This window comes from Hyperolius riggenbachi, chromosome 1 (assembly GCF_040937935.1).
Source record: "Hyperolius riggenbachi isolate aHypRig1 chromosome 1, aHypRig1.pri, whole genome shotgun sequence".
NCBI classification, from domain to species: domain Eukaryota; kingdom Metazoa; phylum Chordata; class Amphibia; order Anura; family Hyperoliidae; genus Hyperolius; species Hyperolius riggenbachi.
In genome coordinates this window covers 12,163,533-12,182,715 of record NC_090646.1, presented here as the reverse complement: position 1 = coordinate 12,182,715, position 19,183 = coordinate 12,163,533, and the positions used below count along the sequence as shown (strand labels likewise).

Sequence of the window (19,183 nt, the reverse complement as noted above, 5' to 3'; positions counted from 1 at the left end):
AGAACTAAAACTAATTCAAACTTTATAAGCAGCAGTACGACTATCCTTCATTGACCTCAATGAACAGCTATTTTTAATTAATATTTATTATAAATTACTATAAATACTCAAATGATTAGAGTGCAATCTGAGACACCATTGTACCTGGGAAAACTGGTTGACCCATAAACCAAGGGGACCTTTACTGCCTCACCAATTGGAAATCTGTTTTATACCTAAAGATTCAACCAACTACGCAGCAAAAAACAACATCAGTGATTTTGTAGCCTTCAGTTTATTTATAGTACATACAGAAAAGCCAAGGCTGATATATAGATGTGTGATATAAGAACCACAGTTGTGCAATGCGGCGTGCAGTGATCCTGGGCCAGCACTGAGGAGAAATCCCAGTATATCAGAACAGGAAGGGGAGGGGTCACAGGAAACCCATCCAGTGTCAGAGCCAATAACTAACCACAGGGTCGCTCCACTCACGTCTGATATTCTACTCCTCGGTGGTCAATGGTAAATTCCAGCAACTCTGCCACTAGCTGAACCTAGTTACACTAGTTGGAGTGCTTCCAGCACAGCCAAGGATTATGGTGAAAAGGGGCAAATGCCATCACCTTAAAGAAACCTGTCACTAGTTTGGTTCAGCTACTCACAGAATTACTGTAAACTAGATCTGGGCGCTCCAGTGGTGAGATCTCTGTGCTTCTCAGTTCCCTGCTCCAAACATCTGCTTCAGCCATTATGAAGATCTATAATTTATTTCTCAGAGGACTTATAAGAACGACACTCTGAGGTGGGCTGGTTTATAGCCAATTATGGGAACAAGATGTCTCCTTTGGTGCCCCCTAGAGGTATATGAAGCTGTGAACGTACACCCCTCCCCCTAGTGGTGAAACATCACTCTCACATGAACCGGCCCATCACACACAGCTGTGTTCTCGGTTTGGCTTCTGGAAGGGATAACGGATGGGGTCGGGACGGGTCGTGAGGAATGCTGCTCTGACATGTAAACAGGTTCAGTCACACCTTTCTGGTAACTGGAATAGTGTGAGGGGGTGGAGCCGCATACACAGCAGGCTAACTATCCAGCTTACAGCATAACACTGGCCAGAAAGGCAGACAAACACTTCAAGGAAACCAAGACGGTAAAACTAACGTGTGTTCCTTAGAGCAGCCCTGCAAGCTTCTGTATTCACCTTTATGTGTGAGTAACAACTTCCTGAGTACAGCCAGAGATGTCCCAGACCCAACTGCAGTCAGTATGTCATTTCCAGCTCAAAGCTATGCCACGCCCCACCAGTGACCCACAATGCAATGGCCTCTTTTCTACTGCTTGCAGAGATGTAGATCTTACATCATTGCTTTGCCAAGCCCCTCAATGCAAAACTGAGGCTTTGCTATACACACTTATACCCCAAAATGAAATACTTCTCTCTCTCTCTATCAGTTGCTGAGATGTAGGTGTAGGTATTAACAGTTTTCCTTTGCCACACCCCAATCCCCTCTACTACCCTAAGTGCAATGCTCACCTTTCTATTGGTTTATGAGATGTAGGTGTGGTAATATCATTTCAGCTTTGCCACGCCCCAATCCCCTTTGCTACCCTAAGTGCAATGCTCACCTTTCTATTGGTTTATGAGATGTAGGTGTAGTAATAACATTTCAGCTTTGCCACGCCCCAATCCCCTCTGCTACCTCAAGTGCAATGTTCCCCTTTCTAATGGTTGCTAAGATGCAGGCATAAAATGTCAGCTTTGCCACACCTTGATCCTGTCCACTACCCTAAAAGCAATACTCCTCTCTCCATTGGTTGCTGAGATGTAAGGAGCACACTGTGGCTTTGCCCTGCACCCTGGTGCTCCTCAATCCAGATACTGAAATACAGGCAGGCATTATATTTTGGGCTGCTGTGTGAGCATAACTGACCACTGACAGACAAAATACACCCAGGTCTGGCAGCTCCTGAAGCACACAGAGGTTTATCTTACTAATAAGGACTTGCATCAGTTTCACCATCTTGTAGCAGTGATCAGTTCCCTTTAAGTAGTGTTTCCCCATAAGGATAGGGCTGGAGGAAGCAGAGTATCTCCACCTCCCGGAGATCAGGTAATAAATTTTATAGAGTATCAGGCCGGCACTGGGAAGGCAGACGTGTGTAGGCAGTTTCCTGGCCTGGCACTGACGCTTTGCCCCCAGTGTGGTGGTGACAGGAGGGCGGTCATAAACGACACCCCTCCCTGAAGGGGGCGTGGCATCCCTCTAGGTGATCAGGCGGCAGTGCAGTTCGCTCAGCTGCTCCGGGGTCAGCACAAGTCGGTGGATCTGTCCCTGTCCCGGCTGACATGGGAGCATCACCTTGCCGATGTAAACGGTGTCTTCTCTCTTCTCCTCTTTGGCCTGTTAGAGATGGAAGCAGAGCGGAATATAAAAACAGAGCATTTATAATTGTTCCTAAATATGCTTGTTTGTTTTCCCCTCACAGAATTCATAAGAGAAAACAGGGAAAAGGTTTGTTTACATAGTATTAAGCATGATAACATTTGCTGAGAAGATCAGCGACACGTCAGGCAAGTAACATTAAGCAAACTCACCTTTATAAAGTCCGATGACGGGAAAGTGGCGAAATCTGTGGGGACGTTTGCACCGGGGCACTGCGATACCGTCTCCTTCAGCACTTCATCCTGATAATGACAGAGAGGCAGCGGGTGAATACTGGGAAGCTGCAAGTCACCACTCCCTGCTCAGATAAGGAACAGTTTTTATTGGAGATTTGGGAGTCACCTGGGTACCTCATTTTCTCCCATCAGTGAATATAAATTTGTGCTCTTTTGGAATAAATCCGAGGACAGACAGTGTAGTAGTCAACTCAATTTTTTGTCTTTTTAATAAAAAGATTTAGGGGACAAAAGAAACACTGCCGAAAGCCTGGGTGGGGAAAATGTTATGAGCTAATAAACAAGAAGTTTTTATGCAAGTTATACTACTACCTTTCGTGTGTCCAGCTGCAGGCACGGTCTGCACTAGATTGTCCATCCTTGCCTCCTGTACTCCCAGCCTGAATGGTGAAGCTTGTTGAAGGATTCAGTGACGCACCATGCTTAGTACGGACAAACTTGCTTGGAGTGCCGGCCCACAGACCTTATAAGGAATGCTCTGAGGGTATTGCCTTGCTTTAGCCAGAGGGACATCAGTGTAGGTCGGACCTCCTTGAGTGGAGTAGGAGCCACCTCCTGCCACTAGTGGCGAGACCTCATTACTGCTCCAGGGAATGGATTGTGTCAGGATTTGCTCGGTATTGTGCAGGTGGTCTGTTGTGCAGGGACTTTGTGATCGGAATATGATGTCCTTGTATTCAGCAAAGCTATGTATACACATGATTTAAAGGGGTTCTGTAGTTTGGTTTTAAAACCCAAAAAACTGACACTTACCTGGGGCTTCTATCGGTCCCCTGCAGCTGTCATGTCCTGCACTGTCCTCATACGATACTCCATTCCTCGTCACTGCCCCCGGTCGAATTAATCTTCTAATACAACTGGGTCTGCGCAACCGTGGCTGCGATCACTCCCGTGAGTCATCAGGAGCTTACTGCGAAGTACAAGAAAGCTTTGTAATGTCCCTGCGCAGTAAGCTCCTGATGAAGTGCGTCTAGTTAGACGAATAATTATACCGGGACCGGCGGCGGGGAACGGAGGATTGTCGGAGGACGTCACAGGACATGACAGCTGCAGGGGGCCGATAGAAGCATCAGGTAAGTGTCCGAATTTGTATTTTTAAACCCTCCAGAGAACCCCTTTAGGAGGCATCTTTATCCTATCTAGAGATGACCAATGAGTTGGAAATGATTCATGCAGGATTATGTAATTTTTTAATGCAAACATATAAAGCTTGAAAAAGGACCAATCGAATTAAACTTTGGTGGGGCCTGATTGGTCCATTTTCAAGCTGCATAGATTTGCATAAATATTTACATAATGCTGCATGAACGCTGAAATATTTGCATCTCATTGATGATCCCCAATCCTAACCACAGCAACATGCGGATCACTGGTCTTTATGGTGGGAATAAGGAACCATTACTGGATTCTGGACTGGTGGTAAGGAAAATACGGCCACTAGAGAAGGTCGTCGCATGCTAATGCCGGCTTGCATGCAGATTTCATACAATTTATATGCAGCTTGGAATTTGGTCAATCAAACCCGTCATAAAGTGCGTTTGGTTGGACCAGGTCCTCATTGCATAACATGTATACAATCTCTGCATGCAAGCTGGAATTACCATCTCATTACCCATGTGTAATAATCACTAATGACCTGACTGGATAGGGAGGAGGGCGGAGTTACCTTCAGTTTATCGATGGTCTCGCTCAGGGTCTTGAGCCGGGCGGTCTGCTCCAGAAGCTGCGTTGCTGGGCTACCTGTGTGCAGTAACACATTAGTGGTGTCAGTATGTCACTGTAAGGAAATCACAGAATCCAGGCTCACCTCCTCAAGTGACCACACCCGAGTAAGGCAAAATGGAAGTGCTAAAGGGGTGTGGCCAAACAGCAAATTTATCTAACCCTTCACACACGGCAAATCTTCACTGCAAACCAACCATCCACAAACCCCTGCTATCCCTGCAGCTAGGCTAAAGAGTACCTGTGCTATCATGCGACACAGGGCTCACGTCACTTAGCATTATCATCGGTGATAGCATGTCTGGAGCTAGTGGCTCGTTTGCATTTTATCTCTGAGGTGTATTCACTAGGCTGGCTGTTCAGAGGCTACCAGCCGTGTTGTTAAAACAAACAATTCTGAAAATACAGAATATAAAATTCATAAAATGTGTGCTTTATTGTAAAGTATAGAGTCTAATCACAAGTGCTCTGTTATGTGGTATTAAATTCTCCTTCACACGCCTGACTTAAAGAGACACTGAAGCGGAAAAAAAATTATGATATAATGAATTGGTTGTGTAGTACAGATAATTACTAGAACATTAGTAGCAAAGAAAATATTCTCATATTTTTATTTTCAGTTATATAGTGTTTTTTAAAAACATTTTATCATTCTCTAATATTTGCAGTTTACACACTACTCAGCATTCTAAATGATTTTACAGAGCAGGACAGTGAACTTTTGAACTGTCCTTTGCAGAGAAAAAGAAAATACAGTGACTGACAGTTGAGATAACAAGCTTCAGAAGACAGAGCTCTCTGCGACTTTGAAAGTTGTGGAGATCAATGGCTCTTTTGCATAGATATCAACTGGAGTTTCTTAACTCTTCCTGTACTGGAAACAATATTAGACTTATGTCTCTGCTCCTAATGTTTTATTTCTTAGGTGCACTACACATTCAAATCATTGTATCATCATTTTTTTTTCACTTCAGTGTCTCTTTAAGTAGGCTGATGCAGACAATAATGACCACCTCAGCTACAATCAGGCGTGTATACAGCAGCTGGTGACCCCCAACCCAGGAGCGATCTGCCGGGTGGATCTACTCAACCCGAGTGACACCAATGTTCTCGGCGCTCCCCCACCCGCCGCGTGACGTCTTGCACGCACTGCTCGTTGTCCCGCCAACGGCCACTGCACAGCAACACTGGGCATCGTCAGCTACACAGCTGACATGCATGTGTGTGCAGCGCGGCCTAGCAATGTCGCCCAGGGGGATCAGCGCCCAATCCCCAATGGGTGATAAGTGTTGTTTGTGTTGTTCGTGGCCTAAGCTGTGGTATGTGACGTTTATATAAATAGTCTTATCTATGTATCATGAATTGGCTAGCATCCCTGTGAGACCCTTCTGAAGTTGTAATTAAGGCATCCAATGTCATTTGCTTATGTTTGCAGAACAATGTACAGCTAGTCCCCGGTTAATGAACGAGATAGGGACTGTAGCTTCTTCTTAACCTGAATCTGTTCTTAAGTTGGAACATTGTGCCAGTGATTGATCTGTGTATGATCTGGCATTGTACTACTATCTGCATTGTGTTGTGTATCTTATTGCTTATTACCTGTATTGTTGTATCTATGGTCTGTTACCTGTATTGTTCTGTCACCCCTGTTATCATTGTCTGTAATCCTATTTATTGTACAGCGCTGCGTAATATGTTGGCACTATATAAATATAATAATAATAATTGTGCCAACTCTGTCCCCTGTACCTCCTCTGTGCCCCCCTGTGCCTCCAATGTCACCTCTGCCCTCTGTACCTACTTATACAAAAGTTTAAAAGCCATTTTTTCTTTTGGAAAGTCTAATTTGAAAAAAAAATAAAAATGGCTTGTTCCCATGGAGACACAGAATCCATGCCGCTATATAAACTGTGTGTTCTACATGGTGTCAGTATAAAGGAATCAGTCTGAGGAAGGCTTTATAGCTGAAAGATGTCCACCACCCTGGAGTTGGCACTCATCTCCTGCCCCCCCCATTTCCTGTTACAGCTCCTCCCCCTGGAGTAACACACCTTTCTTGAGTGTGATTTCCACCACCCTGGCGTTGGCGCTCATTTCCTGCCCCCCCCCCCCCATTTCCTATTACAGCTCCTCCCCCTGGAGTAACGCACCTCCTTCCTTGTGTGTGATGTCCACCACCCTCCTGGTGTTGGCGCTCATCTCCTGCCCCCCCACCCACACATTTCCTGTTACAGCTCCTCCCCCTGGATTAACGCACCTCCTTTCTTGTGTGTGATGTCCACCACCCTGGCGTTGGCGCTCATCTCCTGCCCCCAGTCCCCCCCCGACCCACACACACATTTCCTGTTACAGCTCCTCCCCCCGCAGTAACGCACCTCCTTTCTTGTGTGTGATGTCCACCACCCTGGCTTTGGCGCTCATCTCCTGCCCTCCCACCCACCTACACATTTCCTGTTACAGCTCCTCCCCCTGGAGTAACGCACCTCCTTTCTTGTGTGTGATGTCCACTACCCTGGCGTTGGCGCTCATCTCCTGCAGGGTATCCAGCAGCTGGCTGGTCTTGCGGTACAGAGTGCCGGACATCACCTCCTCCCGCTGCCGGTCTTTGGGAAGGGTCAGTTTAGGCACGTGCAGAGGGGGGAGGGCCGCCAGCTCTTCCTTCATCCGCTGAGCCTGAGGAAGAGGAAAAAGCCGTTGTTACACAGAAATGTGACAGTGAGGCCAGGCAACCATCCAACCGACTATGATATACAGTAAAGTCCCCCTTATCAGGAACTTGGGCGACCGGAAGTCTAAACTAGCCGGCATGCCTGAGGGGATAACGGGGACTGTGCTATGGAGGTTTGCCGGGCAGAAAAAACGTACTGAGCCTCCAGTGTCGTCTAGAAGCCTTCATGTAGCATCCAGTGGCTTCCTGGCGTTTCTACACAGCTCCCAGCGTGTCATGTGACCCGACACAGGTCAGGTGACATGCTGGGGGCCGTACACGGAGGATGCCGGAAATCTGTTAGTAACTACAGGAAGGTTAGAAGACGGAGCTGGAGGCTTATGTATAGTATTTGTCGCCGTATAAGACACTCCAGAATATAAGACACACCCAGACTTTCAGGGCAAAAAATACATATTCTAAACCTGGTGCTTTCATGTTCCAGGAGCATCTTCTGTGTGTTCTCCCCCAAATGGTGTCCTCCAGGTCTCCTCCCTGTGTCTTCCTGTTTGCCCCAGGTCTCCTCCCTGTGTCCTCCTTGTAGCTTAAAGAGACACTTAAGTCAGAAAAAAAAAAATGAGATTTACTCACCTGGGGCTTCTACCAGCCCCCTGCAGCTGTCCTGTGCCCTCGCAGCCACTCACTAATCCTCTGGTCCCCCGCTGCCAGCTAGTTTCATTTTTGCCGACAGGCCCGTCAGGACTGGCCACGCGCACCTTTTCAGCATTCCTCTGGGGGAGCAGAGGATTAGTGAGTGGCTGCGAGGGCACAGGACTGCTGCAGGGGGCTGGTAGAAGTAGAACTAGCTGGCAGCGGGGGAGCAGAGGATTAGTGAGTGGCTGCGAGGGCACAGGACTGCTGCAGGGGGCTGGTAGAAGCAGAACTAGCTGGCAGCGGGAGACCAGAGGATTAGTGAGTGGCTGCGAGGGCACAGGATGGCTGCAGGGGGCTGGTAGAAGCAGAACTAGCTGGCAGCGGGGACCAGAGGATTAGTGAGTGGCTGCGAGGGCACAGGATGGCTGCAGGGGGCTGGTAGAAGCAGAACTAGCTGGCAGCGGGGGACCAGAGGATTAGTGAGTGGCTGTGAGGGCACAGGACTGCTGCAGGGGGCTGGTAGAAGCAGAACTAGCTGGCAGAGGGGGACCAGAGGATTAGTGAGTGGCTGCGAGGGCTCAGGACATCTGCAGGGGGCTGGTAGAAGCAGAAGTAGCTGGCAGCGGGGGACCAGAGGATTAGTGAGTGACTGCGAGGGCACAGGACTGCTGCAGGGGGCTGGTAGAAGCAGAACTAGCTGGCAGCGGGGACCAGAGGATTAGTGAGTGGCTGTGAGGGCACAGGACTGCTGCAGGGGGCTGGTAGAAGCAGAACTAGCTGGCAGCGGGGGACCAGAGAATTAGTGAGTGGCTGCGAGGGCACAGGACTGCTGCAGGGGGCTGGTAGAAGCAGAACTAGCTGGCAGTGGGGGACCAGAGGATTAGTGAGTGGCTGCGAGGGCACAGGACTGCTGCAGGGGGCTGGTAGAAGCAGAACTAGCTGGCAGCGGGGGACCAGAGGATTAGTGAGTGGCTGCGAGGGCACAGGACTGCTGCAGGGGGCTGGTAGAAGCAGAACTAGCTGGCAGCGGGGGACCAGAGGATTAGTGAGTGGCTGCGAGGGCACAGGACTGCTGCAGGGGGCTGGTAGAAGCAGAACTAGCTGGCAGCGGGGGACCAGAGGATTAGTGAGTGACTGCGAGGGCACAGGACTGCTGCAGGGGGCTGGTAGAAGCCCCAGGTGAGTAAAACTTTTTTTTCTGACTTAAGGTTCACTTTAATGTCTCCCCCATGTGTCCTACTTTTTGCCCCATGTCTCACCCATTTGTCCTCCTGTGTTCGCTTTCCCCCCGTGTGCCTGCGCTCCCTCCCCCTTGTGTCTCCTGACATCCCCGTGTGTGCAGCGGCAGCTGGCTTACCTCATCCATGCCGCCCCGCAGGGATTGCAGACCTCTGTCTCCTCCATACTGCTTTCTCTAGTGATGGGCTTGCACTGATCGCATCATCATTAGAAGCCCATCACTAGAGGAAGCCGCATAGAGGAGACGGAGGTCTGCAATCCCCGCGGGGCGGCATGGATGAGGTACGGCGGCAGCTGCCGCTGCACACATGGGGGGAGGGGGGAAAGGCAGGAGACACAAGGGGGAAGGAGCGGAGGCACGCAGGGGGAGCGGACACACAGGCAGGGAGTCCCTGACGTGCTGGCGGGTCGTATCAGCAGGCGTTCGTAAGTCGGGGATTCCCTGTCTTTGCCGTGTAAGACGCAGGGACTTTTTCTCTCCATTTTTTGGGGAGAAAAAAATAAGTCTTATATGGCGGAAAATACCGTGAATATTTTGACTAATTCTTTAGTCTCTGCTCCGTTTTATGGCTGTAGGGTATAAACCGTAGAGGTGATTTCATCAGCAGTGCTGGACAAGCAGCAGGGGGCGCTCTGCTTACCTTCAGTCTGTTGTTCTCTTGTTTCAGGTGCTTCATAGACAGGCGCAGGGCGTCAATCTGCTGGAGAAGCAGCGGTGAGTCCTTCACCTGCACTGGGCCAGATCCATTCAGTAACATCTGGCTGGAGACCACTCCTGATGGGAGGAGACAGAGGTGCACGATTATAATCTGTAGGGGAACCTCACCATGCCTGGCTGCCATGTACAGGAAATGTAGCAATCCAAAGATGGGTTGTGTATCGAGGGGAGGGGGGGGGGGGGTCGTAGGGGATGGCGGGGTTTCCAAGCATGTGTCATGTATGGGGGCGTGGCATTCCAAGAACATGTCATGCGCAGGAGGTGTGGCATTCTGAGCAAATACCATTTACCAGGGATGTGGGTGTTATGAAGACTTGCACTGGGATGTGGCATTTTGAAGATGTACCATGTATGGGAGAGGTGGCATTTTAATGATGTGTCGTGTACAGGGAAGTGGCATTCTGATAACCGGTTATGTACGTGGGATGTGACATTGCGGGGAGGTTCCATGTACGGAGGACGTGTCATGCACATTGATGTGACAGTATGAGGACATGTCACGTATGGGGCATGTGGAGGACATGCTATGTACAGGGGATGTGGCATTCGGAGGACGGGTCATGGAGAAAGGACAATTGTCATGCACACATAACATCTCATGCATAGGGTGGCTGGAATGTAATAAAAGGGGCCTATTTATAAACACAGGTGAAACAAGCAAGTCACTTGTGACATGCCAGGCTGTAAACAATGTGTCACGGACGGTTGCGGGGCCGCAGGCGCGTCCTGGAACCGCCCGTGAAGAAAAGAACGATCGCACTCGATTCCCTGCATCGATTGCGCTTTAGATCAATAGAACCAAGATTTGATGTGTAGTATCCCTCTGCCTAGGAACAGCTGGGGATCTGTCTTAGCTGAAGTGAAAGCCTGGGGGGGAGGTGTTAATTAGCTTGGACATGTTCCTGTGGAAGGCACAATTCCCCTTTCTGTTCTGGGAACCAGGTGACACTTAGCTGATCTCATGTAGATGTTAATTAACCAAAGGGTGATCAGGATGCCTAGGTGCAGCCGGGCAGGCTACGAATCCTCGGGAGGTCTTGACACCTTGCTCTCTGGTAAAGATCAAAGGGAAGTCAGCTGTTAGCAGCTAGAACACATCCTGAATAAACCTGAGTCTCATAGCATAATCCATAACTTCCCAGATCTGTCATATTTCTGGGGTTCCTGAGATGGCAGCTTCGCCAAACGTGGGGGAAGTGTAGCATGAGTCCCGATGCTGGTTCTGAGGAAGTTTCAGAACATTCTGCGGTAAGGACTGCCAGTTAGGCAGTTTGAAAGTGCCCTGATGATACCACAGGGGTCCCACCCCTCATGTCTGGTATCAGGGCGCTGGGTAAATCGAGACAGACCAGAAAATGTTAATAAATCTGCCCTGACCTGTACGGTTCGGTGAGATAGAGCCCATATATGGGTAGATATGATTTCTAGCCCCCAGGATAAGGGGAGGGCTCATCTCATCTTCTAAGGGGGTGTGTGGCTCCCTGCCCTCACTCCCTCCTACTGAATCAGGGGCATAAGAATGGCAGAGGACCCAAACTCAGTGTCCTCCACCCTGAAAACATCTTGAACTCATCGGTGCCAGCTTGAGGATATGCTGGCATCCACCTGGTCTGAACTCTGAACTTTGATTGAAACCCAGAACTCTGATTTTTCCCACAAAAAGGACATCTTTCCAGGAACTAAGTATTTTTCTCCCTTCTTTTATTTTTTTATACTGTCTATTACTGTTTTAATAATTGTTGATTTTAATAATTGTCTGTATATATTAATTATTTATATTGCTGTGAATAAAAGACTTCCTCCAAGTCATTCACTGTCCGCTACCCTGCTTATCAGCACACACAGAACTGATCCCGGGTCTCTGAAGATACGCTACTGTTTGTTTGTTGTTGGCTAGACAGAATACCGTGTGTTTAACCGTTTTATTCGCAGGACTAGTCAGTCAGTAAATCGGGTCCACTGGCCCATACCAGTGGTGGTGGCAGATACCGTGGAATCGTGTGTACGTTGTAATTACCCGTGTCTCACAGGCTCCCTTCTGGGCTGTCTGCGGCTAATTCTTAACGGTTCCTGCGCATTGACTGCGACCAGAGTTCGCACGATCCGTGCGCTGGCACCGTTTAGAAGGCTAAGTGCGGTCAGCCACTAGGGCTCCTGTGACACAATGTAGTATTGCTCTCCTAGTAATAGCTCTGCTCATCTGGTCGTGGTTATTATGGCAGGCGGTTACAAGGTGCATGCTTACTGACTGCTAAGGGGAACTGTCCTAGGACACTCCATACAGGGCTCCTCTCTGATGAATGTTAGCAGTCACTGGAGCCTAAATGTCCCGAGATGAAAGCGTTAGGCTTAGTGTATGTGACTCGTGTGGCCGTACATGTGGCTGCCCTCTCCTAATGCCTAAACCCTCATGTCCCAGACCCAGCATGGCGCCTCTCATGTGCAGGAGCTCTTCAAGCTGAAGCTAGGATGCTTTTTCCTAAAGTTTTATATTAGTAAAGTGTCAGAAGTCCTGGGCAGCTTTTCACCACTGACTCCGCCTCCACTGCAGGGAGATATGGGAAATATAGAGTCTCAACGTTTTATATTTGTCACAAGAACGAGAATCAGTGGTCACGTTTCCAAGACATTGCTCTGGAAAAAGGACAAAACAATAAAAACCTTTCATCCAAAAGTGAAAATAAGTAACTTTCACCTCAACTATAAAGTGTCACTCCGCTCTCAATAAACATTGCCCCAGAGCCCCGTGGTTTAAGGCTAATAAAAAGCATCTTCATGTTTCAGTGTTCAGGCCGCTGTGAATGTCCACAACTGACTAAAAGGACAACTGAAGTGAGAGGTATATGAAGGCTGCCATATTTATTTCCTTTTAAGCAATACCAGTTGCCTGGCTGTCCTGCTGATCCTCTGCCTCTAATACTTGTAGCCACAGCCCCTGAACAAGCATGCAGCACATCAGGTGTTTCTGACATTATTTTCAGATCTGACAAGATTACCGGCATGCTTGTTTCTGGTGTGATACAGACGCTACTGCAGCCAAATAGACCAGCTGCCAGGCAACTGGTATTGTTTAACAGGAAATAAATATGGCAGGCTCCATATCTCTGTCAGTTCAAGTGTACTTAATTCTAAAATTGAGATTTATTACAAAACGTCACAGCAAAGGTCGGAGAGTAGAAAATGAGTAGAAATAAATAACACTGATATGCTTATTATTCTAGTTACAGTAACTGATAGATGAATATGAGAGCAGCCGATCCTCGTAGCTTCTCAGAGCAGAGTGAATTATTTCCGTGTAATATTAGGATGGGTCTGTTATAGATAGGCCCCTGTGTGGTATAGATGTAGCATGCTGTGTGGGGGAGGGGGGGGGGGGGGGAGGGGGCACTATGCCCAGTACTGTACCTCTCTGCTCCTCCTCTGACATGGGGAAAGGACAGGAAGACACACAGAACAGCAGAATTACCATCACACACCAGTACATTCAGGATCAAATCACACCGGAGCTCTCCAGACTCCCAACACTGCCTGACTGACCTCTCAATGCCAACCGCTGTACTGACCCCTGGCCAAACCCGAGACACAACGTTCAATTTCAGTAACTGCTCTTAGTCACATAAAAGAACATTTGAAAGCATTCCCACATATTCCCTGTGTGTAAAATGCATTCTCCACTGCAGAGAGCAGCAGAAACTTGCTTATCTCTGGTCATCAGCAAAGGCAAGACTCTCTCTGTGCCTTCACTCTGAAGTGCCTCATCTGTTGCCAGGGCGATGTGTCTATTCAGCAGAGGGAGGGGGCAGTGTGATGACACAGGCACAGGGAGATTCTTGCCTTTGCCAACGACCTTAGATAAGAAATCTTGTACCGCTCTTTGCTGTGAAAATAAACTATTTTACACACCAGGAATGCTTCCAAATGTTATTTTATGTATCTAAGAGTAGTTGCTGAAATTTTAGTTTTGGGACTATTATAATACTTTCACAGTGCTGGAACAGAACCGACCTCGGTAGCCAGCGCTCAACCCTCCAGTGGCTCACCACTCCACAGATCAGTAAATCCAACAAAAGGGAAGGAGACACTCAAAGGGCTTTTTAAAAATGCACAGACCACATGTTTCAGGGTTACCCCCTTCCTCAGCTGTAAAGGCTTCATAGGAATCACAGCAAATGTATGTGTAACAGTGCTCCACACCCTATAGGGGAAAACGTCTGTTATGTTTAAATGATTGAACAGCTATATGCTTTGAAGTGATCTGTGGGTAGACATCTATTATGTGTAGCACCAACCTTTGAATTCTTGATATGAAGGGCTTAATATGGACTTGAGCTGTGACGTCACAGTGGTCAGCTGACCAGGAGGTGGGTTTACCGCTACAGGGTGTGGTGCAGTTCATATGAAGCGTGCACACCTGAGGAAGGGGGTAACCCTGAAACATGTTGTTTGTGGATCTCTTGTTATAAACACAAGTGTCTACCAAACTGGAGGCAGTGGCCCCTACAGGCGAGGCTGTGCTGTGTACACAACCTTACCTTTCTCTATAGTACCTGGTGCTTCCTGTAGTCAGAACTGCCTGGTGGTGGAGCCCGACCACAGAAGCGATTATAGCCTCTTGACCACACCACCATAAACAGAAACCGATGTGTAACCAGGTGATTGGCCACCTTTTAGACAGGCCCTCCCCAATCTGCCTCACTGATTCTATAGGTGCCAATTAACAGCATGATTTTTAGCGACAATCGTAGTTTCGATCAGGTTGAAAAAAAAAAAAAAAAAAAAAAGATCATATTCAATCGATCCACTGCATTATGGAATCCAAACTATTTTCAAAACCAGCATTTCTGTTTAGAAATAAGGTTACTATGGCAGCCTCTGCCACCCTCTAATGGCAGGAGTACCTTGCCACTATCCCAGGTTTGTAAGTAAACAGATGTGTCTGGTTATTCTTTGGCTGGCTGGTTGTATTGCTTGCTGTAAACAGTGAACTGTGAGAGCATTTTCCCCGCTTACCTCCAGCGATGCCGGACACAATGGAGGCCACGCCAGAGCCGGGAGACCCCCGCAGGCCCTCGATGGTGCGCTTGGACTGGTTGTTCAGCCTCTGGCGGAGCTCGGCCTTCTCTGCCTCCAGCTGGTCTATGTCTGCCTGCAGGGCGTCCATGGTCTCCTCAAACTCCCTGCACACAGGAGAGAGAGCATGATTACATTTACTGGTAATGCTGAAGTGATGACCAGCACAAGCAGAGCAGGACAAGGCAGAAGGATGGGGGTCCAGCATGTATATCCTGCCTATAAGATTAGTCCCCCAAAACAAGTGAGTTCTGGTAACACAATATAACGGCTGTGCACGGCTTATTACAGAAGCACTGTGGTGACATACAGTACAGCTCATGATGAGCGCTTTTACATCTATTTTCCTGGTTTCAGCATCAGAAACTCTCTCTATGTATATAATTAACCGGAGCTGGGAAAAAAGGGCGCAGGCAGCTAGTGGACAAAAAGGGCGCCGCCATTCACTCCCATAATAAATAACGTTTAATGGGCGCAGAGCAGGAAAAAAGGGCGCCGGAGCTAAATAAAGTTTACAAACGGCGCCCGGAGCTAAATAAAGTTTACAAACGGCGCCCGGAGATGTTTAATGATTTATAACTGAGCTTGTGTTGATTTACGTTTATAAAATGCACCCGTGCCGAATAACGTTTATGAAAATACTAAATATATTTATCTTATTTAAATAATTAAAACATTATTTAAAGTTTTATCCCTTACTGTTTTTAGAACATTATTCACAAAATAAAGCGATCAGTACGTAATGTAAATTGGAATATATTTTTTGCATCCATAATTAGTAAAACATTATTATCCACATAATAAAGGGGGGTCTTAGGTTTAGGCACCAACAGGGGGGGTCTTAGGTTTAGGCACCACCAGGGGGGTCTTAGGTTTAGGCACTAACAGGGGGGTCTTAGGTTTAGGCACCAACAGGGGGGGTCTTAGGTTTAGGCACCACCAGGGGGGTCTTAGGTTTAGGCACCACCAGGGGGGTCTTAGGTTTAGGCACCACCAGGGGGGTCTTAGGTTTAGGCACCACCAGGGGGGTCTTAGGTTTAGGCACTAACAGGGGGGTCTTAGGTTTAGGCACCACCAGGGGGGTCTTAGGTTTAGGCACTAACAGGGGGGTCTTAGGTTTAGGCACCAACAGGGGGGTCTTAGGTTTAGGCACCAACAGGGGGGTCTTAGGTTTAGGCACCAACAGGGGGGTCTTAGATTTAGGCACCAACAGGGGGGGTCTTAGGTTTAGGCACCACCAGGGGGGTCTTAGGTTTAGGCACCACCAGGGGGGTCTTAGGTTTAGGCACTAACAGGGGGGTCTTAGGTTTAGGCACCACCAGGGGGGTCTTAGGTTTAGGCACTAACAGGGGGGTCTTAGGTTTAGGCACCAACAGGGGGGTCTTAGGTTTAGGCACCAACAGGGGGGTCTTAGGTTTAGGCACCAACAGGGGGGTCTTAGGTTTAGGCACCAACAGGGGGGTCTTAGGTTTAGGCACCAACAGGGGGGTCTTAGGTTTAGGCACCAACAGGGGGGTCTTAGGTTTAGGCACCAACAGGGGGGTCTTAGGTTTAGGCACCAACAGGGGGGTCTTAGGTTTAGGCACCAACAGGGGGGTCTTAGGTTTAGGCACCAACAGGGGGGTCTTAGGTTTAGGCACCAACAGGGGGGTCTTAGGTTTAGGCACTAACAGGGGGGTCTTAGGTTTAGGCACCACCAGGGGGGTCTTAGGTTTAGGCACTAACAGGGGGGTCTTAGGTTTAGGCACCAACAGGGGGGTCTTAGGTTTAGGCACCAACAGGGGGGTCTTAGGTTTAGGCACCAACAGGGGGGTCTTAGGTTTAGGCACCAACAGGGGGGTCTTAGGTTTAGGCACCACCAGGGGGGTCTTAGGTTTAGGCACCAACAGGGGGGTCTTAGGTTTAGGCACCAACAGGGGGGTCTTAGGTTTAGGCACCAACAGGGGGGTCTTAGGTTTAGGCACTAACAGGGGGGTCTTAGGTTTAGGCACCAACAGGGGGGTCTTAGGTTTAGGCACTAACAGGGGGGTCTTAGGTTTAGGCACCACCAGGGGGGTCTTAGGTTTAGGCACCAACAGGGGGGTCTTAGGTTTAGGCACCAACAGGGGGGTCTTAGGTTTAGGCACCAACAGGGGGGTCTTAGGTTTAGGCACCACCAGGGGGGTCTTAGGTTTAGGCACCAACAGGGGGGTCTTAGGTTTAGGCACCAACAGGGGGGTCTTAGGTTTAGGCACCAACAGGGGGGTCTTAGGTTTAGGCACCAACAGGGGGGTCTTAGGTTTAGGCACCAACAGGGGGGTCTTAGGTTTAGGCACCAACAGGGGGGTCTTAGGTTTAGGCACCAACAGGGGGGTCTTAGGTTTAGGCACCAACAGGGGGGTCTTAGGTTTAGGCACCAACAGGGGGGGTCTTAGGTTTAGGCACCAACAGGGGGGGTCTTAGGTTTAGGCACCAACAGGGGGGTCTAGGGGTTAGGGATAGGTACAGGGAGGGTTCTGTGTAAGAGTAGGCTTAGGTATAGTTTTAGTAAAATTTTAGTAATAATTACTAATGTTTTACAACACTTATTACGAACGTACTTATATTTATATCATCGTTATAAAGAATATTTTCAGATTTTATTATAAGAACAAACCATAAATGAAGGTTATTCACAATAATATACAATTATAACAATTAAACATATAATTACTTTTATTAAAAAAACAATAATATAAGTTTAACTTTAGAAATAGGGAAGATTAACGTTTTCACAATTTCCGATTTTATAAACATTATTTAATGATTTATAATTTTGTTAAACTTTATTTGTAAACAAAATATAGCACACTATTTTTATAAACCCTATTAATGATTAATTATTATTTAGAGTTTACACCCCGCGCCCTTTTTGTCCAGGCGCCCTTTTTGTACGTACGCTAATTAACCTCCCTGGCAGTAACTTCAAGCTGCGGTCGGGCAACCGCCAGGAGCTCAATGCAGAGCAATGGCCGGCAAGCAGGTGTTATTACTCACCCTCCGGGGGATCCAGATGCCGGCAGCCGTTCTCTTTTCTGTCCTCGGAGGCTCTTAGTCACTTATCGGTGATCTGACTACAGGGTTACAGCACCACCCGGAGGACGGAGGGAAAATTGCAGCACTGGACCCAAGGGAGGTGAGTGAGTGCTGGGGCTGCTGCTGGCTGTCAGCATGATTTTTTCCTGATTTTATGGTTTGAAAATAATCATACCGCCTGGGAAACAGGTATTTCCCCTTAAAAAAAACACAGCTTTCTTGCTAATTATCACACCAAAATGAACTATATATTGTTTTTTTTTTTTTGCGGGTAAAACTAGGCTTTCTTTGGGTGGTACTTTTTGCTAAGAATTATTTTACAGTATTCTTATGCATTTTTTAAGTGAATCAGAAAAAATGAAAAAAATCATTATTTCTTAGTTTTCAGCGTTTATAGCCATGAAAATAACTGCTGCTGTAGAGAAAACCACAGATTTTATTTGCCCATGTGTCCCAGTTATTACATTTAAATTATGTCCCTACTATAATTCATGGTGACAATATTTTATTTGGAAATAAAAGTGTATTTTGTCCCATTTTGAGCTTCTTTATACTATGTCAATAATTAAAAGCCCGTATTTGCAAAAATAGCAATATACCCTCGTGATATACATACGGTAATAAAAAAGCTGAGTGATTATAGGCACTTGGATCCGCTTTGGGAAAACCAGTGTTCCCATTCATCAATCAGCGCACAGCGGGACGGGGGCACACAGCAGCAAAAACACTGAAGTATGTATCTATACAGCCCTAATCCTGAAGCATTCAGGGGTGTCTATATAGGAACCAAGGATCCAGAAGTGGTTAATAAATATACATATTTAACATTGTATGTAGTCCCGCTCATTCAGTGGTGTTTAGCTATGCAGAATTCTACTCCCAGAGCATTCTGGGAGACCAGATATTTTCTACTGGCTTCGGAATTCTCAGTAAACAAACATTCCGCATAGATGTGCCTGACGGGACTACAGATGTCGCCACCTGTGATACATTTCAGGATGTAAAATCAGAGAGAAAAGATTTTCCAGCAGGCAAACACTGAATAAATCATTTATAAATATTGTAAAATATAAATAAGTGACTTTATTAACTACATTATTTTCACTATAGCTCCTCTGGAACCTCAGACCTCAGTCAGGCTGTCTATTACTCAATACTCTGCCTGTTAGCTGAAACCAGCTGCCGTCACCTTTCAGCTTAAAGGGAACCTAAACTGAGAGGGATATGGATGTTTCCTTTTAAATAATACCAGTTGCCTGACTCCCCTACTGATCTCTTTAGCTGCAGTAGTGGCTCAATCACACACCTGAAACAAGCATGCAGCTAATCCAGTCTGACTTCAGTCAGAGCACCTGATCTGCATGCTTGTTCAGGGGCTGTGGCTACAAGTATTAGAGGCAGAGGATCAGCAAG

The 19,183-nt window shown here is 47.5% G+C and overlaps 1 protein-coding gene across 3 annotated transcripts in view; it reads right to left on the bottom strand.

Annotated features, from left to right (window-relative positions):
- Positions 1–255: 255 nt before the first annotated feature.
- DCTN1 (dynactin subunit 1) overlaps positions 256–19,183 on the bottom strand; it is a 102,014-nt gene continuing 83,086 nt past the window's right edge. For all 3 annotated transcript variants that reach the window (XM_068273671.1, XM_068273675.1, XM_068273680.1), the window contains 6 exons: positions 14,657–14,823; positions 9,570–9,703; positions 6,872–7,061; positions 4,333–4,406; positions 2,583–2,672; positions 256–2,388 (listed from right to left, as the gene is read on the bottom strand). In XM_068273671.1, the coding sequence (XP_068129772.1) occupies positions 2,251–2,388; positions 2,583–2,672; positions 4,333–4,406; positions 6,872–7,061; positions 9,570–9,703; positions 14,657–14,823 (793 nt within the window). In that variant the 3' untranslated portion in view covers positions 256–2,250. The remainder of the gene's footprint in view (positions 2,389–2,582; positions 2,673–4,332; positions 4,407–6,871; positions 7,062–9,569; positions 9,704–14,656; positions 14,824–19,183) is intronic.